The sequence below is a fragment of the Leishmania donovani genome, chromosome 12 (genome assembly GCF_000227135.1).
Source record: "Leishmania donovani BPK282A1 complete genome, chromosome 12".
Taxonomy (NCBI): Eukaryota; Euglenozoa; class Kinetoplastea; order Trypanosomatida; family Trypanosomatidae; genus Leishmania; species Leishmania donovani.
This window is the reverse complement of record NC_018239.1, coordinates 289,735-311,957: the sequence shown is the minus strand read 5'-3', so window position 1 is coordinate 311,957 and position 22,223 is coordinate 289,735. Positions and strand designations below refer to the sequence as shown.

Genomic DNA, 22,223 nt, shown 5'->3' with positions numbered 1-22,223 from the left:
ACGCCAAGCAACGGGGAGTTGTAGGACAGGGGGCGATCGACGTTTCCCGGTGATCCTCCGCTGAGCACTTGGCCCGCGGCGGTCGCGTTAGTTGGGCTGAGGATTGCGTCTTCACGCTCTTTCAAGGCGCGGCGGAGATCCGTGTCAGAGCGGCTGCGAGGGAGGCCGGCACCAACACCTCCGGGAAACTGTGCGAGGGTCGAGGAAAACTGCATCCCGCTACCATAGTTGTGTGCGCGGCGCGACGTAGGGGAAAGCCCGGGGGACGCGGGACTGCGTTGCAGCGGGCTGGAGGTGTAAATCGCGCCCGCGTCTGCACCAGCACCTCCGACCGACACCTCGTTCGTGTGCCAGTAGCTGGAGTTGGTAGAGGCATGGTGGCCCACGCTGCTAAGAGGCGGCAAGGTGGGCCGGGCGCAGCTCCCCGGCTGTGTCGGTGAGCCGGCAGCAGACCCCACGCCCGAGGACGTCAATGCAAACGATTTTGTCGAGATGCGACGAGACGGCGACCGCTGCAGTGGCGACGCCGCAGACGACGTCAACGAAGCAACAACGGGCACAGAGCCTGTCAGTGAGGACACGGTTGCTGCAAATACCGGTTGTGGATCGCGGTGCACTGTCGATACCACCGGCGACGGCACCACCATCTTGCGGGATGAGGTGCTCGTCGAATAAAAGGCAGCCTGATGCAGGGCTGGCACGGCAATGGCCTGGACGGCACTTGTAGGCCATGGCGAGGCGTCCAGCGGTGGGTCTGCAGGCAAGGCAACCTCCTTGGAAATAGACACAAAGTTGGGCCTCTCTCGCGCGTGCATTGGCTCGGCGACGGCACCGCTGTCGTGTTGAAAGCAGCTGGGAGTGAAAGTGGAGTCGACGGCGGGCACCGTAGAAAGAAAATGCTCCACGGTCGAGGAGCTCTGCCCGCTATCGAAGGGTCGGGTGGAGCCAAAGACGACGTTGTTGCCCAGCGGACACCCAAAAGAGTCATTCGTGACGCTCGTCTGTAAATCCCCAGTCGGCTTCACGCGGCAGGGGCTGTTGTCAGTGCACAGGCAGTCATTCGGGGCACCGCTAGAGTTGCCCGTGTCCCGTCGGTGGTGTGACGCAGACACGAATTCATGGCCTCTATCGGTGGCGGGACTGCTCAGCTTCGAGGCCCTGACGGGACTTTGAGCATGAGAGTCCATCTTCCTCTGCACAGAAAAGCGGGCAGGAAATGGTGGCGAAAACAAGAAAAACTAAAAGAAGCACTGCAAAGCAGGGAGGGGCGACACTCTTTCGTGTATGCCGTGTGGACATGTCCGTCTTTTTGTGTGTGTGTGTGTGTGTGCCGCGTGCAGCACAACAGGGCAACACCAAAGAAAACGAATCAGCAGAACATAATAAGAGGAGAAGGTGGAAAAGGCAGAGAAACGAAAAGAGCCGCAGCGGAGCAGCAGTCGCGTCTCAGTGCGCACGTGTCTTCTTTTTTTTTTTTGCAGCGTGGCCATCCAACCACGAACATGTCAACGAATAGGCCCGTGCAACCACCGTTCACCGAACTCAGTCGCACCATGGCCGTGTCCAGAAACTAGGCGAGCCAAAGCCGTGTGGCGTCCTTCAGCCCATTGACATTCCACTGCATGCAGCGCAGGCCGGGTCCAGGATTACGCTCGATAGCACCGCGGCGCAGCTAAAGCAGAAAAACAGTGGGTGGATGCCCGTGCTTGTTGTATCATCGACACATTTCGTCGTGAGCTGGTAGAAGCGTCATCATGGCAGCAATTATCTGCGGCATGGCAGCAGCCGTGATGCCTCCGCCGACTTCAAGAGACCGCAACCAATACCCAGAGGGCAGACGGCAGGCTGCTTGGCTTCCCCACAGAGAGTGTGGGTAGGGAGGGGAGGAGGCAGGGGCCGATGGACCGAGATATCACGCACGGCGGTGTGCCACACACACACCTCCTCTCTCCCCCAGTCATCTGGGGCATCGTGCAAAACCGAAAAAGGGGGGAAGAGGAGTCAGCGGCAGGAAAGGAAGAGAAGGGAGGAGAAGCAGGAAAACGGCGGGACGGGGAGGACGAAGTGTTGCGATTCATCTGCATCCATTTTCGTGTGGCGTGTGGCGTGCAATGCGTCCGAGTCGATAGAACAGGCAAAAGCCATGAGTCTCCACTTGCCAGTCGGCAGTACCCGGCTTGGTGTGTCGAACCGCCGTGGCTTCACCCGCGTCACTCTCGAAAGACATCCCCTGCGGCGCCAAAGCATCCATCTACGCGAGTCACGTATAGATGTGCACGAACGTGTGCGCAGATGATGGGGGCGGGGTGGGTGGCTACGCTGAACCGCCTTTCTGTTGCCCTTCTGTGCCCCTCTCTCGTGGTCGTGTATTCGCGGGTGCAGAGAGGCAGCCCACCACCACCAGGGTAACGTTCTCACCCTCGTAACACGACTTGAAAACCATTTTGTGCTCGACATTCACACGCGAACTTTCTCATGGCTTCAAGGTGTACGCTGACTCGGCACGTTAAGAATTTCACCGTCCGTCTTGAGACGGAAGGGGCTAGGCGGACGTGGTGATGTCACAGCTGTGCCATTGGGCACACTGCGCGCCTGCAGGGCCGTCAGCGCCAGCGTTCGATTTCCCGAGGCCCAGCGGTATACAAAGTAGAGGTTCACGCGCGCGGCGCGCTGCAGAGCGATGGTGCACTCCTCCGGCGGGCACAAGTCGTACGCGACCCGCTCATATAAAGGGATGCACATGTAGTACAACTTCAGAAACTGCAAAGTGCGAGCGATGTTGTAGAGTACCTCCCCGATGCCGGCAGCTGGCTCCAGTGCCAGGCGGAGCTGCTGATATTGAGTCAGGTAGTAGATGGCCGCCGACACGCACGCCTCACGAGACCGAGTTCGCTTTCGGTGGCTGCAGAACAGGTAGGAGAGACCCACCATGAAGTTGAGCAGAATGTCTGACGGCCTCTCCCGTAGCGCCATCAGGTACAGATTCAGCACGCGTGCGTAGCTGCGCGTTTGGTGATATCGGTTAGCCAGCAGCACAAGTAGCGCAGGGTCATTGTAGCCGTCAGCGACGGCGCGGTACAGGATGGAGCTGCGATCGTAGCAGCGGTTCAGCACGCTGTGCATCAGCTCCACCACCTCACGGCGCTTGTCCTCGGCGGTGTCCTGCTGCAGGAGCCGGAGCCCTACCCGGTAAGCATCCTCGCTCTCACCCGCGGCGAGTGCGGCTCGCAGTACCGCCAGCCGCAGCGGCCGCTCGAGTCCGTTTCCCATCTGCCGCAGCCGGCGCTTCTGCGAAAAGTGAGTGAGTGCGACAAACGCGAACTCGCGCGCCTCCGTGAACTGGCCCACCGCACTGTAGCACTCCACAACGGCAACGGCAAGTGAGATGAAACCGGCCTTTCCCAGCACAGCCACAGCCTCACGGAGCGTCACCTTGTCCTCCAGCCCCGTGCCAGCCGGAAGCCCGGGAGCGGCACTGGCGTTGTGGTTCGCCTCCGCCAAGTCAGCCCATGGATTCTGGCCGCTGTCTTGCCCCTCCCCGCTCCGCACCCCGCCTCCGGGCGTGAAGCTGGAGGCATCAAGAAAAAGTTGCGCCATAACCGGGTCTTGGAACTGCTTGCTGACCTCCTCCAGCGAGGGGAGCTCATAGGATTCCGGCAATACGTCCACCGCGTCATCGTCGTGTTGCTCATCATCCCGCATCGAGCCTGCGGCCACTTCCCTCGCATTTCCAGACGGCTCGGCCAGCTCCGCTTCCGCGTTTGCGATCGCCTCGGCCTCTGTCAGGAACCCCTCCAACTCTGTCAGGTCCCTGTCCCGCTCCCCCACTATCGTGTTGTTGAAGCGGCCCACGGCTGCGCCGGCGCTCGCCTTTTTCGTCGTCTTCCCCACGCCCTTGCCCTCCATGCCTGATGATGTCTTCACCACCCCTGCTACGGCAGCGGCTGTGTCGGCGACTCTTTCACCGCCCCGGTCGCGCTTTACTGGGGGGCGAAGAGCGTCAGCGCGGCTTCGGTCCTTCTCACCGTCGCCGCCGTCCTCCTCCTTGACGGATTGCGTCGCACTGCTCTGGTCTGCTCCTGGCTTGACCCTGCTCGACGATGGCTGGTCCTCCTCAGCCCCATCACCCTCGCCCCCCTCTTCAGCGGGCCAGAAGGCAGCCGGCTCCATGCTGATGATAGCCGCGCGCCGCTCCTCGGCTGTCTTGAGCCGAGTGACGCCTGGCTCGCCGTGCACAGTAGCATCGCCGCTTCGCTCACCAGCATCTTCGACAGGCCCTTCAGGCTTTTCATCGGTCAAGAGGGCACCGTCTGCAACCCTCCTCTCGCCTCCAGGGCGGCGGCGCCGGCGGTTGAAACGGAAAATCGTCGAGGTGTCCTTCAGCTGCCCCTCCTCCTCCCGTCGATCCCAGCCGGCGGCGAGCGACGCCGCCGCAGAGGCGCCGTAGACGGTTGTCGTTAGTGACTCCAGACCACGGCGAGCCAGCTGCTGCCGTGCGACGGAAGTGGAGGCTTTGATAGACGCGGCTAGCGAAAAGGAGGTACGTGCGGCGACGTTGCTGCCGCCAGCCGCGGTGCTGCCGCCCACCATTCCGGCCAGGCTCGATGCAGGTATGATGGCCGAACTAGCACGCGTCATTGTCGGCAGGTAAAGAGAAGCCCCACTGCGACGCGACGACGTGCCGGGTGCGACAGATTGGGTGTCGCCGTCCTCCTCGCTGGACAGCAGAAGCTCGAAAATCGAAACGCCGAGGGCGATCGCCTCGACGTAGCGCTTTGCACGCTGAAACACGTGAACGAGGAACACCCCGAGCTGAATGCGCTGGAGCGCTGGCTCGTGTTTCGACGGCGTCAGCACCTCTACGGCAGCGGCGGTGTCTTTGTGCTGATAGAAGTAGTAGCGACCGAGCAGGAGACGTGCCTGCAGATGCGTGGGCTCCAGCTGCAGCACGCGCTCGGCGTATTCCTTCGCTTCGTCGTACAGCTCCCTCGCGTACGCGCTTTGAGCCTGCCCTTGAAGGGCAGCGGCTAGCACCGTTTTGAGGTCTGCCTCCTCCGCCTTGAGTGCCTTTAACGCGTCTGTGGCCGACTGCACCTGGTTCAACGGAGCTGTGTCCTGCATCAACGTCAGCTCCGCCTCCGCCATACCCACCTGCCTGCGAACACGGTCGTAGACAAACTGATGGTAGCGGGCCAGCGTCACGTACACCTGTGCCGCCTCCGCATGCATGCTCACCTTCTGCAGCGACATGGCCGCATCCAGCAGGACATCACCATAGTCCTCCATTGAGCAGTGTGCCACCAAGTGCTGAAAAACGTCGCGGCATGGCTGCTCATAGACGCCGCCAAGGAACGCGTAGGCCACGCCAAGCCGCACGAGGAGGTCCGGCGGAAGCTCCATGAGGTCAACATCAAGGCAGCCAGCCGCCATATGAAGCAGCTGCACTGTGTCGGAGAAGTTGCCCTGCTCGTTCAGCAGCTCGGCATGGACGTTGACAAGCGTGAGAAAGTTCTTCTGGTCCTGCGGGCTGCGCAGCTCTATTCGCTCCCCGTAAAGTTGATGCACCACGCCGCCGCGGTGCGCACCCGTGCTGCCAGCTACATCCCCAGGGCGGTTGGACGACGGTGGATGTAAGAGAGGCGAGGCAGGTGATATGAAGTCGTCAAACCCGAATTCGTCCAACGAAGCCTCGGCAGGAGACAAAGACGTCGGTGCCGTTGTGGCAGTGAGGTCCGCTGTGACGGGCACTGCTGCGCCGTCCTCGCCGGCATCCATGCCAAAGAAGCGAACGCGTTTCGAGACGCGTTGTTCTGAGATCGACGAGTCCGGCGGGGGTGAGGGCAGCTGCTGCTCCGTACCTGGAGTGGAAGACGACACTTGAGCAGTTGCCTCCGCCCCGTGTGCCATCGTCTCACCCGCCGCCGCTGTCGCTCCGGTCACCTCAGCCGTTGGCAGTAGTTGAAAAGCGTGCTTGACGCTGCTCTCGATCAGCCGCTGGAGTGACGCCCACTTGCCGAGCTGGAAGTACAAAGACGAGAGGAGGGCGAACACCTCAAAGTCGCGGCAACGGCTGCTGTTCCACAACGGCACCAGCACGTTCGACGCTCTCCGAATCTCGCCCAGACCAATAAGTAGATCTGCCAACTGCAGCTGCAGCGCACGGTACCGCTCCTGGTTCTTCTCCAGCGCCGACATCCGCTGCAGGCAAACCACAGACTTGTAGTAGAGCTGCTGTGTCATGAAATCGTGCAGCAGCTCCTCCCATAGAACGATGTCGCGAGCCAAGAAGGCCTGAAGGAGTCGGAAGTCGCTGGCCTGGTCAAACTTTCCTTTCGACTCCGCAATCACCGCCAACAGAGCGAAGAGATGCGCGGTGGGTCGGATGCGGAGCGCTTGCACCGCCTCGTGCTCTGCTGCTTGTGAATCACCTCGCAGGAACGAATTTTGTGCCGCAGTGACGTGTGCCTCAAACGTCGAATACAGCGCACTTGAAGAGAACTCGCTGCGCTGCCCCTCGCGCCGCCGCTTCATAATCGCCACGCTTCGCCCTGTCTCGGCAGCATTTGAACTTTCGCTTCGCTTCGGCGGCATCGATTTGCACCCCTACCCGCGGCCGTCCAGAGAGGGAGAAAAAAAAAACACAAAAAGGAACGAAGAGGAGAGGGAGAAAGTCCGAGATGGCAAAGGTATCGGCATACCACACACACATACACACCTTTAGTGGGGGAGGGGTAGGGAGCCCTTCGGACCACGTCTGTCGAAAAGTGACCTTCGTAGACTCGGCTGGGTGCAGTTTTTTTGAAGCAGAGCGAGGAAGCGCACACTGAAGGCAGAAAGATGTGTGCTCTATGCCAGAAGCGTACCTTTTCACGTGTTGCTCGCGTGTACGCGTTTGTGTATGTGGGAGTATCTACGTAGGTGAATAGGCAGCTGCGCCAAGCCTACGCGAACGCCTTGCAGAAGGTGCTCTTGTACTGCTGAACCAAGAGATGGTGCGGCGACAGAGAAGTGTATGTGTGCGTGTGTGTGTGTGTGTGTGCGTACAGTAGGAGAGAGTGAGCCGGGATGTAACCACCACACCAGTGAGACTGGTGCGCGCGCCATTGTGCGGTCGCGGCAGAAGCACTATCGGCCTCCCAGCTTGATGCAGACCCAAACCACATTTCACGAAGCCGTCCGCAGCTAGAGAGGAAGAAGAAACAGACAAACAGTCGAGGCCCGCACTGCTGTTTATTTGAGGCGCGAGAAACCGCACCCATGCCCCACGTTTGCTCACCAGTTTCACGCGCACAACTTCTGATCGGTGTGCTGTCGTCTTCCGCTCCATGCGCACACGGTGGAGAGAGGCCCTCCTTCTCGTGGTGGTGGTGGTGCATCGATTGGACGTCCTAAAGCACAAAAAGCTCATGTGCACCTTTTCTTTTGGGGGGTTCTGTCTTGCACGTGGCGGGTGATTTCCCTTTCTTTCGCCTTTGGCCCTTTTATTGGCAAAACACGCACGCGCGCACAGAGCCAGCGAGCCCCCTCTTCCTTTTCTTCTTAGAAAAACAACCAAAAAGAACCGGCAACCGCCACAGACGCGCAAGCACATTACGGTTTTCTTGGCGTTCACAACAGAGACACAGAGCTGGGGCAGGTCTGTCGATAAACCACGGCGCACAGGCCACACACGGCAGATGGGGAGCAACGAACGGAGAGAAGCACGCCTCATGGTTGATGTGACACTGCACCCTAGCAGCGACGCAACACGCTTCTCAAGTCCCCCACCCTACCCCCCCCCCACTCCCTCTCCCTCTCCCACTCGCCAGCCTGCACAAATCCTGTGATGCATCCACTGAGGTCAGCGAGGCACACCACTGGCGACGCTTGACGGTCGCCTCACGTCTCATGAAAAACAGAGCCCAATCAGAGACGCAACGTGGTTTTCGTTTCTTTGTGGTTCTGCCGCCATCCGCCTGCGGTCCATGGTGCACGTTACACAGTCCGCCACCTACACATGCACAACTTCACGCTCAAGCCCATCGATGTAGGACTACCACATTCACTTGCTCCGACAAACCGATCGACTCATCTAGGCAGGTCGTTCTTTTCTGACAGACTTAGGAAATTGGAACACACGCCATGAAAACGCCAGCGAACGTCGATTTCAGTGTTCACGGCACACACAACTCCTCAGCACGCCGCGCTGAAACGCTCCCTAAGCGGGGTGCGTGCATCCATACTTTTCAGATCTGCAATGCTTCTGCGGTGTATCTCCTCCCTTTCGGCCCACAGAAATATACACAATCAGACTGTAGCGTGCCCGTATGCGCACCCATCATTCCACAAACGAAGCACATCCACATCCCTGACGCACATGTGCATGCACACAATGGGCAGGAAGCAACGACAAGACCATCTTCAACCTGTGTCATACCAAGACGGTCCTGCCCTTTTACATCTTGCCTGCGAGCTTCACGAAGAAGTGCAGAAGAATGATGGTCACTATAAAGGCGGCGCAACCGATGAGGAGCTGCATCGGCTGGATGGTGAAACCGGTGGGGTCTAGGTCGTTCACCGGCTGGCGGGGGCCCACCTGGGAAACACGACGCTGAGTGGCGCGCATGATGACCGCCAAAGGTGAGAGCAACGACCTGAATAAAGAGAGAGGAGAAAGAAAATCAGGGAAGCTTATACTAAGAGGGCAACAGCAGAATGTAAGACGATGTAGCTTGATGGCACAGAGTGGAGCGAGGACTACACTGCCGCCAGTGGTACAGGCAGAATTGAATAAATATGGGGTAAGGGGGAGTTCGTGTGTAGAAGGGAATACAAGGTGCAAAAACAACAGTGAAGAAGTTCGTTCCAGTGAAGAGGAGACGGCCAAGCGTCCATTGAAGTGACAGGTGCTCCGTGGGTGAGTGGTTTTTTCGTTTTCTGCCAGCTTCCTTGTCCGAGAGAGAGAGGGCACCGCCGGCGTACAGCGGGCAGAGCTTACCTCCCACCCCTCTCGCACAGGAAAAAAAAGAATTGAAAAAGGATGCCGACATGCCTTCATGCAAGGATGCCTGTCTCACCTATCGAGCGTGCACGCATACGCACATGGTGACAAGGATGAGACAAACAGAAAAGAGCACCACAGCAAAAAGGGGCACCAACGAGTAAATTGAAAATCGACATCCTTCTAAGAGCGCGTGAAGTCACCGCCGTGCGCTGCGTACGTGGTTCTGCGTTTCTGTTGCCTTTTCGTTTGTTTTGTTTTTGTTTCGAACGCAGTCGTGCTCAGCACATGCGTAAATCGGCGCGTTCTTTGCGTTCGCCTTTTGGAGTGCACCTCTTACTTCGATGCGTGTGCCGTCTTCGTAATGACAGCAGAACGAAAGCCCCTCTTCGAACTTGATTGGGGGAAAAAGAGGCCGTCAGGAAGATGGAGATGAGCTGCGCCACCACCACCCCTTGTTCGCAGCTTCCTGTATGTCATTCATTACTTCAACGTGTCTATTCGGAGGGCTGCACGAGATGCGTTAAAGCCACGCTGACGCTTTACCTATCACATGGATGGCACAAGCGTTGTGCACTGTAGCAGGCCGCTCCGACGCAGCGCCATCCGGAACCTGGCCGCCGACGTCATCAGCGATACATTGCTCTGACCTCCCCACGCCTTAGGTGCTCAACCCTGCCACCACCAGCAGTGGCTCGGCACTGGCAAGGACAGCGGAGGGGGGGAGGGGGCTGCGCGGCTTCCCCCAGACAGAGTGGGTGTACTGGACCCTGACACCATGCATTGAGGTGTGTGTCCCTCGTCGTCGGGATCGTCATTTATGCTGCAGAAAAGATTACAACGGGCCCATCTAGCGGCGGCAAGCACGGTGGTCGTCCTCTGTGCGGAGTCTCAGCTTCGTGTTGCTTCGTAGAGACGTTTGTACTTGGTTCGCTCCTCCGCGATCAACGCCAGCTGTTGCTCCTTGTCAAGCAAAGCGCGAAGAAGCTCTTTGCACTGCCTCTCCGCAGCGCCAGACGCCATGGCGGCAGAAACGTCGCATGAAGTGGGCAGCCCATCTGACGTTGGCAAAACACTATAAATAGTACACGCCTCACCACCAGATGGCGGCGGCCTTGGAAAGGCGAACGGATCCGGCATGACTCGCAGCGGCTCAGCTGCCACCACGGCCTTCTCACAACCTACCAATGGTAGCCGACAGCCGTCCTGCGTGCGACTTCCAACGGCGCTCGTGGTGTAGCGGCCTACACTACTCGGCAACACACCAGGGGAAACTGAGCTGATTGTGGGCGAAGGCTGCAGCCCCTGCTTTCCAGCATCATCCAAGAGCGCTGGGTCTCCCGATTCCAGAGCGGCGGCTGTTGTCGATGACTGCGTTCGTGACGACTCGGCAGATTTCTCAGTGGACATCTCTTGCCCTTCCGCGAGCGGCGGCCACACTACAACGACACCGCTTCCCAGAGCCTGCGCAACACGCCCAGCTGGGGTGGCGCTTGGGGACAAGAAGCTCGCCACCGTTGTGTCGCTTTGACAGTTCATATCCACACCAGGCATACTGCTGCTGTCCTTCTCGTTCTCCTTGTCCGACGCGCAATCGCCGGTGGCCCCCTCGTAGGGCGAAGCGGGCAGAGCAGTGCTGGCCTCCGACGTCATAGAACTGCGCAGCTTTCCAGCCTCAGACGGCGACGAGACACATGGAGGTGGTTTGTAGAGCGACGGAGGGCGATAAAGGCGTTGGGACGGCGATGACGCATCAGAGGCCGAGTTCCCTGCATTGGGCTCGGCCTGGGAGTCGCTTGCGCAGTTACCGATCGTGGATACGCCTGGCGGCGCCCCACATGCGCCGATGGCCCTTGCGCCTGCTGCAAATGAGGAAGATGAAGGTGTCGAGGACATATATATTTTTCCACACACCTGCTTTCTCCACTTGAGCAATTCGACGGCGCGCGACTTCCATCGTGCTTTCGCCGCCAGCGCCTCCGTGAGCCGCGCGAGACACTCGGCATGAGCCGACTGCTCCTCCCGCAACGCGCGACGTAGCTCATCTAATGTAGCCTGCCACGTGTCCCTAAGACATTCTTCTGCAGCATCCTTTGTGTTACGGTCTGGCCCCGCCGAAGTCTTCAGACACGATGCATCACTCGCCCCCGATTGCCGTAGCGCCGAAAGTAGTGCATTTGTCTGCTCCGTGAGCACCGCCCGCACTTGCGCCTCCATTTCCTTCCCGTGCTGCGCGTACTCCTGCTGAGATCGGCAAAGCTGCGCCCTGGATAAAGCGCAGTCATCACGGAGCTGCGCGATTACGACTTCGTAGTTTTCCATCGTGGCGTAGCAGCGGCGCAGCTCTCTCTGCATGTGGATAAACTCACAGATGGATTGCTCGCTGTGCATGCAGTCCTTATCGTGGCAGTAAAGTGCAGCCGCCACGCTCCTCGACAGCAGCGAGGCGGGATGCGTTTGCTCACACAACGGCACAGTGCCGACATCTTGGCCTTCTCCTTTCCTACAGATTTCGCCTTCCACAAGCACATCGTTCACACCCGGCGTGCCTGTCGCGCGCCTTGATGCCGCGACAGGCGGTACTGGAGCTGCGGCGCTTTTCTTTAAGCTCGATGATGACGCAGGTGCGGCATCCACTAAACGAACAGACGTCAGTGGCACCTCTGCATCAGCGTTGTCGGCTCTCTTGCGAGAGAAACTCGTGGTAGATGGCGGGAGCTGCTGGGTCCGCAGCGGGGTAACTCGCGAATCATGCAGCACCGCCTCCCGCGCAACCGCATCACCTTTGGGTGAAACTGGCCCGGCATGAGGTTTTGAAGGTGCCGCTGAGCGCGTGTGCAGAAGGCTGCGTCGGATGTTGTTTAGCCGCTTCGTGGTCACGCCCGTCGCGACAGGGTTACAAGTACTGGTTTGCAACGGCAGCGATGCGCTTCGGTGTAGTGCCAGCGGCGCAATGTCCGCGCGGGAGGTGCGGTATCGATGAAGCAACGGCGTCCCGCCCTTTGCGAAGCTCCGCGATACAGAAGCGGATTTGAGAGCAGCATTGCCCTCATGTGGCATGGATGCCAGCGGCTGTGACGAAGAGAGCCGCGCGAGCGAGCCGATATCCAGCGTCCCTTGCGACGGGCTACGGCTCAGACCGGAAGGGCTCGGGGAGGTGTCTGCTCTTCCGGCCCGACAATGCGTTGAAGGAGACAGAGCCACTTCTTCCACGCGGTTGGTTGTCCCTGCAGCTGCCCCGCTGCTCGCCTCACACGGCGCTCGGCGCTTGTGTGCGCTTGTGGGGTAGTAGTTGAAGTCGCCGTGCAGCGAGCGATACCCGTGCGCTTCAGCGACTGAAGGAGCTTCGGTTGACGGTAGCGCCGCGTCAGCAGAAAGAGTGGCGGGCATCAGTGCAAGGGAGGGAACTCACAGGATAAGGGCAAGAAGACGCATGCGATCAGGTTGTCTATGTGCAACAGGAAATGAATAGTGTGTTCGAGGATCTATATAAAGACAGACGTGCGTTGACGCCGGTCCTTTGTGCTGTACAGGGGAGCGAGTGGAAATGGTCTATGGAGGCTACAGCGCCACGCCGACAAGGAAGGCGCCACGCCGGTGCCGACCGTCGGCAGATGCGCTGTACCGACTCGTAGTGAGAGGAGGAAAAATACGCTCCGATGAAGGGGCAGCACACAGAAGGGAAGGGCTGGGGGTAGAAAGAAGAGAAGCGAGTAAACATGCCATGACGTGATGGCGAGTAACACCGGACGCTTTCAGTTTTATCTCATCCCATCAAAGATAGTCGCGACTGCTGCCGGGAGATGAAGCACCTCATCAGCATGCCTCTGTCATCCAGCGGATGCTCTTCCGAGGTCAGCAAGCTTCGTCTCCTCTACGCGCTGAATCATCAGAGCAGCATCTCATTGCTTTCGTCGGAGGTTGCACTGTCACCCAAAGTCCGAAAGGTGGTCGTTTGAAACGTGGTGGTAGAGGGAAAGCTGTTCTTTTTCCGTTCGGCACGGTCGACATCCGTTCTGCAATACAGAGCCAGTGAAAAGACATAGCGAGCGGTCGCGAGACGGCACTCGGAAAACGAGAAACGGGATAGAGACACACACACAAAGAGGAAAGGCAAGGGAAACGAAAAAGCATCCCCCAACGGCTAAGAGAACATAAGCAAGACAGAAAGCAAAGGGAGATGAACGGAGCCGCCGTGAGGGACGATAACAGAAAACGAGTCATTCGGCCTTTGCCGAAGAAGTGCTCTGGCTCTACCTGAGAAAGAGTAATCGCCAAGGGTGTCTTCTTTTGGGCCAGCCCGCTGCATTCCTAACTTTTCAACTTTTACGTACTAGGATAAAGAGATAGTGTGTGCACACACTGGTGTTTGGGGTGCAAATAGGGTTCTTTTTCGACGTGCGTGGTCGCCATGACTACCCCGCATACACACATACACACACACACACACTGCGCGCAGCACAGCACAGCGCAGGTGAGCAAAACAGTTTACAACGCTTGGAGCACAAGCAACAGTTACGTTCTATAGTGACCTGTGTTACCGAAAACGCATGCACACTCATGCACAGAAAGAGGGATGCTGGAGAGAGATTAAGCGGAAGGGAGGAGAGAATCACAGGACGGCCAAGGCACTAAGTTGTTGCCTTTTTGTTGTTGCTTTTGGCTCTCCAGCCCTTCTTGGATGCGTGGGTGTTTGCCTCAGTCCTTTATATGAAAAAAAGGGAAAGCTACAAAAGCAGGACTTCAGGGATCAGTACCGGCACGGAGAAAGCGAAAGAAGTAGTGAATAGCAGAGGAAGGAGTGGGAGTAACATGAGCACGAGTAAGTGATGGGAAACAAGAGAGACGAAAAAATGAAAAAAGAAATGTCTAAGGAGGAGGAGCCAGGAAGTGTGAAGTCGGAGCAACGACGGAGGGAAAAAGACGAAGGGAAGGGAGGTGCGGGAGGAGGCCCTCGTGGAACAAGTGGAAGAAAAGACCTTGGGGAAGTGACGGCTATCTCCGTCCGTCTAGAATTAGGAAGAACATACGGGAAAAAGAGTGTGAGACAGCACACGCTACTAAACCTTTTACACATCACTGCCTTCCAGCGTGGCTCCGTAAGCCCGTCAGTAGTCCATGTGTGTCGGCCGCGTCTCAGTCGCCCCTTCGAATCCCCAGTGTCGTAGGCCCACTGACTCCTGTCTTCGGAGAGCTTCCCTTGTTCAGACAGAGTGATGGGACCCGTCGCACAACGGCAGGTTCTTGGTAACCCTGCAGCCGCAGCGCTACGCTGTACCCGTCTCCTTTGCTGTGAACGCCATTGGCAGCGTCGTCGCAGCGTGTTCCTCGTTGTACACGCCGTGAGAGCGGTCACAGGAGAGCTGTTTCTGACCGAGCCCACACGTGCATCAGTGCTAGACCTTTCCATGCTCGTGCTGGACGCTGTAAGGCGCCTTGTATGGAAGCGCGGCGTGGGGCAGCAATGCTGCAGGAAGCGGTGTCCGTGATATTAGGTGGTGTGAGAGAAAGATAAAGGACAACTTTCAAGTAAAAGATGGGAGTGGAGAGCCTTTGATGACGGGTGCGAGTGTGTGCAAAAGCGAGGACATAGGGCGATAGGGGAAGGTGTCTGCATGCGAATGTTGTAGCAGTACAGGTTGCCGAATAATGGATACGGCGTTGTGGACAGTAGAAAAAGGACTGTTAACGCAGGTAAGGAATGAGAGGCGCAGGATTGAGGAAATACTCATGATTTGCAAGCAGCTGTTCGCGCGTCGCACACACACGCACGTGCACACCCTCCGTTACGCCACTGCCATGAGGGCACATATAACGAGTGCAGAGCTCCCCACCCCACCCCACCCCTCACAGAGCGTGAGGGAGACGCAGGTAGCGCACTGGCATCGCAGAGACCAAAACACCCGCGAGGGGCGATAGCGAAAAGGCAGCCATCGCCCTGGCCTTTTCGCTAGATCGACTAAACTTGCTATGGGTGCGCAGACGTGCAAATATTCATGAAACAATCCAGCTGTAGCAAAAAAAAAAAAGAACACACGAAAGAGAGAAAGCCAGAGAAGTTCGAGTTTTGCTCATGAAAACACGTTCGCCTCTGTGCTCGGGCTGTTGGTGTCACGTAGGAAAAATAGCAAATGTGATGGACGGAACGAAGGATGCTGCCGGGCAGCCGCGAGAGGCGTTTTTTTCGCTCATCAGCGCCGCCTCTTTGTCATCGATCGTACCGGGGGGGCAACTGCACCCATTTCATTTCATGCTTCGGTGAGTTGACTTGAGTTTTGCGGAAGCGCGCCACCGGACACTCCTCCTGCACACGTTTGCCGAGTTGCTCAATCTGCAGTGGTGTCGCCTTAGGAGCATCCACCATGACGTTAATTCCGCCCTCGGGAGTTTTATCAAAGCGGATGTCGCGCAGATCCACGCCCATCTCGCGTGCAATGTCGCGGGCGTGCGACTCGCTGCACCATTCGAGGGCCTTGTTCAAGAATCCGCCGAGAGGCCCGCCAGGCGGGAAACCGCTGCCGCCACCGAACCCCCCAAAGATGTTGCCGCCGTTACTACCAGAGCTTCCGCCCTTGCGGGCAAAAAGACTGGCCCCACCGCTTCCACTGCTGCCGCCCAACCCACCAGGGGCACCGCCAAATTCTTTCCAAAACCCCTTGGAGAAGCCCCTGGTGAAGCTGCTAAAGAAACAGCGAGTTGCCGTACGGTGCATCGTTTGTGGCGGCGCTGCCGCACAGCAGTCGGCCTCTTCGCCGTCGCGGAAGCCGTAGGTCGGCACACAATGTAGTGCTCCAGCTTGCTTGTACCTGCCTTTCCTCTAGGAATTTATTGCAGCTTCAGAAGAAGCACTAGCTCCACACTCATCTCGATACGATGGCGACACCATGAAAGAAAAACAAAGAAAAGCGGTGATTGTTTCCCCAAGCACCGCGTTGTTTATTATGCCATCACAAAAGGAAAGGCAGTGGAGAAAAAAGAGCGAGACTACCGGAAGCAGCCCTGCAGGGCACAGTTGACCGTGCAGGATGAGGAAGTAGCTAACGCAATCATACCGAGGTGCTTCTCGACACCGAGGTGGCAGTCTGGCAAAGTTAAGACGCAGTGCGGAACAGATCCAGCGGTGTTGTACCGGTTTTTCACATTTTCCTTTTCCTTTGCACACTGCTTTCATATTCTCCGAGCTTCATTGCCACAATAGTAAAAACGCTTCAGCAAACTGAAAGGAAAGCTGCGCTGCAGACACGATCCAGAAGGTAGTGGTTTGTTTTTTCCTCTTCAGACCACTCGAATAGCGAATGAAAAGAAGCGTCCCCTCTCACACGATCTGAAGTCATGGCTACTGTCGTTCTTCTCGAAAGCCGTGCTTGAGACTTATAGTGTCCGCCCTGGAACGAGTTGTGTAGGAAACTGAACTATACTTGGTGAAGAGAAGCTGGGCTGTGTGTTTTGCCGTGGTTGCTGATTCAGCCTTTGAGGAACTCAAGGGTTTTCGAATCCTGTGCTCGAATGCCTCTTTTTCACAATAGAGTTACATTGTGTGAGCCCATCGCCCACTTTCAGTTTTTCAAGCAGTGTATAGTTTTTTGATATGCTGCTTTCTTCTCCCGTCCCCCGAGAGGCGATCACAGCAGAAAGAGCAAACGCAGTTCTTTCCCGATCCTCGCTACCTGTCCGTTGAATCGCCAACAAAGGAAGGAAAGAGAACACGCACTTCGCAGCTCTAAATAGTAGCATCAAGAGGCTTTTTCACAGATGTGCGCGCGTGTTGAACATGTTGATCAGGCCGTTCGTAGAGCCGTCGTGATCGGAGACGATGTTGCCGGACTTGAGTTGCGGCAAGATAGACTTGGCAAGCACCTTGCCAAGCTCCACACCCCACTGGTCATAGCTGTTGATGCCCCAGATCGCGCCCTGGACGAGAACCTTGTGCTCGTACATGGCGATGATAGCACCCAGCGCACGCGGAGTAAGAGCATTCACCAGGATCGAGTTGCTGGGACGGTTTCCCGTAAACGTTTTGTGCGGAATCATACTCTGAATGGCCTCATCCGACATACCAGACTTGGCCAGCTCCTGGCGGACCTCCTCCGCACTCTTTCCTACCATGAGCGCCTCCGTCTGCGCGAAAAAGTTGCTCATCAGGATCCGGTGGTGGTCGCCCACACGGTTCTGTGTTTGGACGCAGCCAATGAAATCGCACGGGATGATCTTGGTGCCCTGGTGAATGAGCTGGTAGAATGCATGTTGACCATTTGTGCCGGCCTCACCGAAGATAATGGGGCCCGTCTGCACAGCCACTGCACCAGACTTCTTGGTCACGCCCTTGCCGTTGCTCTCCATGTCGAGCTGCTGAAGGTAGGCCGGCAGACGCCACAGGTACTGGTCGTACGGCAGCACCGCCTCTGTCTCCGCGCCGAAAAAGTTGTTGTACCAGATGCCGACCAAAGCCAGCATCATCGGCAGGTTCTGCTCCGTCGGTGCAGACGCAAAGTGGTTATCCATCACGTGCGCGCCAGTCAGGAACTCCACAAAGTTGTCGTAGCCAATCGAAAGCATCACGGAGAGACCGATGGCGGACCACACAGAGTAGCGACCACCGACCCAGTCCCAGAACACAAACATGTTGACGGTATCAATGCCAAACTCGCGAACCTTTTCCGTGTTGGTCGATAGGGCAACAAAATGCTTTGCAACGGCGCCATCCGTCGAGATGTTGTTTGCTTTGAGGTAGTCCATGAGCGCGTTGCGTGCAGACATGGCATTCGTCAGCGTTTCTTGTGTAGTGAACGTCTTGCTTGCAATGATGAAGATGGTCTCCTCCAGGTTCACCTGCTTCAGAACCTCAGCCATGTGTGTGCCATCGACGTTGGACACAAAAAAGCAGTGCATGTCGCGCTTGGAGAACGGCTTCAGTGCCTCGGTCACCATGACCGGGCCAAGGTCGCTGCCGCCAATCCCGATGTTGACTATGTTGGAAATGCTCTTGCCCGTCTGACCCTTCCACTCTCCGCTGCGGACCTTTTCGGTGAAGTCCTTCATTTGGGCAAGCACATTGTTCACATCGGTCATCACATCCTTCCCGTCAACAATGATCGGGCGGTTACTGCGATTGCGCAGCGCCACATGCAACACGGCGCGGTTCTCAGTAGAGTTCACCCGCTGCCCATCAAACATAGCCTTGGCGAACGCCCGCACTCCACGTTCCTCGGCCAGCGCAACCAACGCATCCTTGATCTCGTCGTTGATGTGCGACTTGGAGTAGTCGAGGAAGAGGAAATTTTCCTCGCTGTGCAGGCCAACCTCAATCGAGTACCGCCCAAAGCGCTGATGATCGTTCTCAAAATGAGAAAGGATGGACTCGTTGCCGTGCTTCTCGTACAGGGACTGCAAGCGCTTCCACGCAGGCAAGCTCAACAGGCTGCTGTCCGTGGCTCCCAGCACCTTGGTCCTGCGTGCAACCTCATACGGGGCATTGAAAGTCGAAGTGGCCATGCTCGGTGTGCATCCATTGACTTCGGTGCTCTCCAGCACGTGCTCCTTCAACTTCGAAAGATAATCGCTCATCTTGAAAAGGGGTTTGATGTGCAATGGAAAACTGTTTCTTGTGTATGTCAGTGTGCCTGCGTGTTTTTAGCGTACAATACTGATAAAGCGGAGCTATAGCGAATGAGCTGATGATCCTGTTGCTGACAAATCTAGCCAGAGCATTTCGCGTGTGAAAATGACACTTGAGAGGAGGGATGTACAGAGGAGCAGCAGTGTGTGAGGTTAAAAAGACTGAAGTTTCGGAAGCATAAAGTACGGGTAGGAGAGACGCGATACATGCAAGCACGTACACCTATACGCCAAACTCCCTCGACTGCTTTGAATAGAAAACAAGTGCTCAAAATGTCGAGCGAAAGACCAGCTATATTTTTTTTGAAAAGTAGCCTCTTCTCTCACCCCTCTGAAAAGCAAAGCCAGGCATCGTTTAGCAACCATCCTAATAGTCGATAACACCGCCAAAAATACATGAAACGCCTTGGTCGCCAGCTTCCTCTTCCCAGCGGACACATAGAAAGAAGCACAAAGCGAAAATGACTTACTGCAAATCCACCCGCGACGTACGTAAGCTACCGAATACCCAGCGCACGAGTGATCTTCTCCAGCACAAAATCTTTTTCGGCGTCATACTTTTGCCCCTTGCTTGGAATCTCCAAGATGCAAGGAATCACAGTGTTGTATTCCTCCACAAGATGGCGAATATCGTTGGCTATATGCTGGCAGATGATGATGATTCCAATATCCTTTCGTCCACACATCGTTGTAAACGCTTCTTCGATCTCCGACAGAGGCGTCGATGGGGTCACAACATAGTAGTTTGGTTGAAGCCCGCTTTGCTGGCCTTCGCCTGGATTCTCCCTTTGGTTAGGCATCACTCGGTTGTCGCCAACTCCAGCAAGAAGAAACCCGGTGACTGTATCTTCGTCGCCGATGATGCCGACGATGCGCTGTTCACCGTTGCGGTAGCGGACAGAATTTGCCATGGTTGCTAAGAGAGACTGCGTGGGGATAGCTTTGCAAATTGAAGTTGTAGGCGTGTGGGAGCAGAGAATCAAAATACAATATGGTAGCAAGTGGGATTCAACGGTGTTGCGCAGTCATAAAAGCACACGAGTTCAGCTGAGCGCGTACTCTCGCCATAAAGGACTGCTGCAAGGCCCTACTGTCGCTGCTGCTTTTGTCAACGAGCGTCCATACACATTCATCTCTGATATTGTGCGAGGAGACATGCATCAGCTTGCATCTATCACTTTTCTTGCAATCAGCACCGAGGGGTAACTATAAAAACAGTATGTCACGACTTCCAGTCCTCGTAGATAATACTCTTACTGTTGAGATCTGGAGACTCACTAGCGGCTTCAGCGACGAGCACGCCTAGGGTACTTTCCCCTTCTGCGTTGGCGTTTAGATAATTCCGCGCCAAATACTTCCGCAACAGCGTACTGTCAACTATGCATGCACCCTCACCAGTGACGCTGCTCAAAGCACTCTCTGTGCTTACGGGTTCCTCCACGCATCTGGTAGGAGAGCGCTCCTTTGCGTCAGCCCCAGGCTGTCCTCCAAACTTGATTATTGTGCGCCCCATCGATCTGTGGTAGATGCAATAAAGAAAAGGGAACAAAACGTGTGTAATAAGTAGCTACTGTATCAAGAAGAAAAGACCGCGAGAGACCATAGGTAGGCGTGTCTTTCTCACGCAACGCAGACAGAGCTGCTGCAGCTGCTGTAACGCATGATTGCTATACGGGGAACACCCTCCTGGGTTTTTTACTTGGTTCCGATCCGCTGCTATTAAAGTCAATCACATATCACTCACGTGCCAAAAGTACCCACATAGAAAAGTTTTCGCTTCCATACCAAGAAGACGCTGCGCAAGGGTTACTCGCTATACTCATTAGCTGAGCACTTGCTCACCTGTTCGCCAGTAGCCCGTCAAAAGGTACCTCACAGCAAACGCCGAGACTACGCCTCGGCCGGCATCCTACCTCGATGAACTCGAATCACTCTCTCTGCCTAGAACTTCGTAAGTACCCCGATAAACGTGTCAAGCACTACACTTCAGCCTAACATTTTCTTTTTACGACAATCACTTTTCCTCACCCTTTCAGAGCGGGAGCAGTATCCGGAACTGTCCACAGGCTCCCGGGCACGCGAAACCTCACACGCAAAGCATTCCAGCACACACGCTTTCAGCGCCGCTGCCAAAGCCCTTCAACCTCTCATGTACAACACCTTCTCTCTTTGCTTTAAGCATGCTCATTCTGCAATACAACATGAGTCGAGTTCCCCGCTACCCCGGCCTGTCACAGGCCCCCGCCGCGTCGTGCGAGGCAGCGGTAGACACGCGTTGCATCAACGTCGACTCAGTCACCTGATCACGGCGCCTGCCTCGAACTCCGCCCAGCCACTCTTGCTTCGCAGGTCGCCCCATACAAGCTCACATTATGCCGGCCGCCACCCGGTGCGTCCCGTCACAGTGACACCCAGCATTCCCACGCCAGTGGGCAGCCGGGGCAGGGGTGAGATGCGTTCGAGTCACGCTGACGCTCCGCCTATCACATGGATGGCGCAAGCGCGTTCACCGTTGCCGGTCGCCCCCCACGCAACACCTAAACGCAGCCCGTGTAACCAGCAGGCAAACACGCTCCATAATGCTGCCCTATATTACGAAGGATAGTCAAGAAGCCTTGGAAGAGAGCCAAAATGCAGGGCCCCGTTTTGAAATGAGATAAACCCCCAGTTTTCTCTTCGCCGCCAGCCAAAAAAAAAGCGCACTGAAGTTCTAGATATCACTGATCCCCGATGGCCGTCACCAAGCCACCACCACCCCCGCCCAGAGTCTGGGGAAGACACAGTGTCTTCAACCTTCAAGAAACCAACTGGAAATATACAAAGGATCCCAACACAATGGCATAAAGCTGTTTCAGAATGACAATAGGAGTTTACGAGCCCGACCCCCTCCTCCGCCTCCATTAGCTCTTGGGCAGGGAAACGGCAAGCAGCCCCTAAAAGTGCCGCCAACTTTGCATTTCCTTTCGAATTCGCCCACACAGAGCCAAAGACATGGCACAGGAGAGACTTAAACGCAAAAAAAGTACTTTCGAAGAAACATCTTGGCGGAGAGCCTGGGCTTTCCGAATTCGGCCAAATGCCAAAGGGCACCGCCCCCACGCTTTTGGCAAAGCCGGACACCACACAGCTTTTTCACTTCCTTTGAGCCCGCCAAATGTCTTCCCCAAAGCCCCAAAAGCAGCATCTCTACAATCCAGAAAAAAGAGAATATTGAAAGGTTTTTGTGCACACTTTTTGGTGCCGGGGGTGAGGGGTAGCATCCCCGCCGCCCATGTGTGGCGGTATTTCTGACGCAAAGACCCCGCAGCCGCAGCAACCCAAAGGAGTTGCGCTTTAACGCGCTTTCTTTGGCACGAAAGCCCGTCTCTGGGGCTAACGCCGCATGAAAAGGAGGGACCACAGGCCCCCAAGTTGCGCTTTCCATTTACCTGACCACCCCGGCCCACCCCTAACGCCGCCCAAAAAGAACCGGGGGAAAAATTCGAGAATCAAAAGAAAACGCCAGAACTATCGAAATTTCATTGCTTCTTTTGCTTGGGCGCTGTTTCCTCTGGGTTTCAACAAACAATAGGGCGCCCGCGCCTTCACTCTCTCGGAGAATTGCGTCGAACAACTGGTGGTAGGTCGC

At 56.5% G+C, this 22,223-nt stretch overlaps 5 protein-coding genes across 5 annotated transcripts; all 5 read right to left on the bottom strand.

Annotated features, from left to right (window-relative positions):
• Nucleotides 1-2,481: 2,481 nt before the first annotated feature.
• Nucleotides 2,482-6,591, bottom strand: LDBPK_120520 (hypothetical protein, conserved; the record flags this gene model as incomplete). The annotated part of the gene is made up of 1 exon (XM_003859121.1): nucleotides 2,482-6,591. The coding sequence occupies one exon, from the start codon at nucleotides 6,589-6,591 to the stop codon at nucleotides 2,482-2,484; it is 4,110 nt and encodes a 1,369-aa protein (XP_003859169.1).
• Nucleotides 6,592-9,871: 3,280 nt separating this feature from the next.
• LDBPK_120510 (hypothetical protein, unknown function) lies at nucleotides 9,872-11,371 on the bottom strand (the record flags this gene model as incomplete). Its single annotated transcript, XM_003859120.1, has 1 exon — nucleotides 9,872-11,371. The coding sequence occupies one exon, from the start codon at nucleotides 11,369-11,371 to the stop codon at nucleotides 9,872-9,874; it is 1,500 nt and encodes a 499-aa protein (XP_003859168.1).
• A 3,817-nt stretch (nucleotides 11,372-15,188) lies between these two features.
• Nucleotides 15,189-15,692, bottom strand: LDBPK_120500 (hypothetical protein, conserved; the record flags this gene model as incomplete). Its single annotated transcript, XM_003859119.1, has 1 exon — nucleotides 15,189-15,692. One exon carries the CDS (start codon nucleotides 15,690-15,692, stop codon nucleotides 15,189-15,191), a length of 504 nt encoding a protein of 167 aa, XP_003859167.1.
• A 1,034-nt stretch (nucleotides 15,693-16,726) lies between these two features.
• Nucleotides 16,727-18,544, bottom strand: LDBPK_120490 (glucose-6-phosphate isomerase; the record flags this gene model as incomplete). Its single annotated transcript, XM_003859118.1, has 1 exon — nucleotides 16,727-18,544. One exon carries the CDS (start codon nucleotides 18,542-18,544, stop codon nucleotides 16,727-16,729), a length of 1,818 nt encoding a protein of 605 aa, XP_003859166.1.
• A 548-nt stretch (nucleotides 18,545-19,092) lies between these two features.
• LDBPK_120480 (vacuolar ATP synthase subunit, putative) lies at nucleotides 19,093-19,506 on the bottom strand (the record flags this gene model as incomplete). The annotated part of the gene is made up of 1 exon (XM_003859117.1): nucleotides 19,093-19,506. The coding sequence occupies one exon, from the start codon at nucleotides 19,504-19,506 to the stop codon at nucleotides 19,093-19,095; it is 414 nt and encodes a 137-aa protein (XP_003859165.1).
• Nucleotides 19,507-22,223: the final 2,717 nt, after the last annotated feature.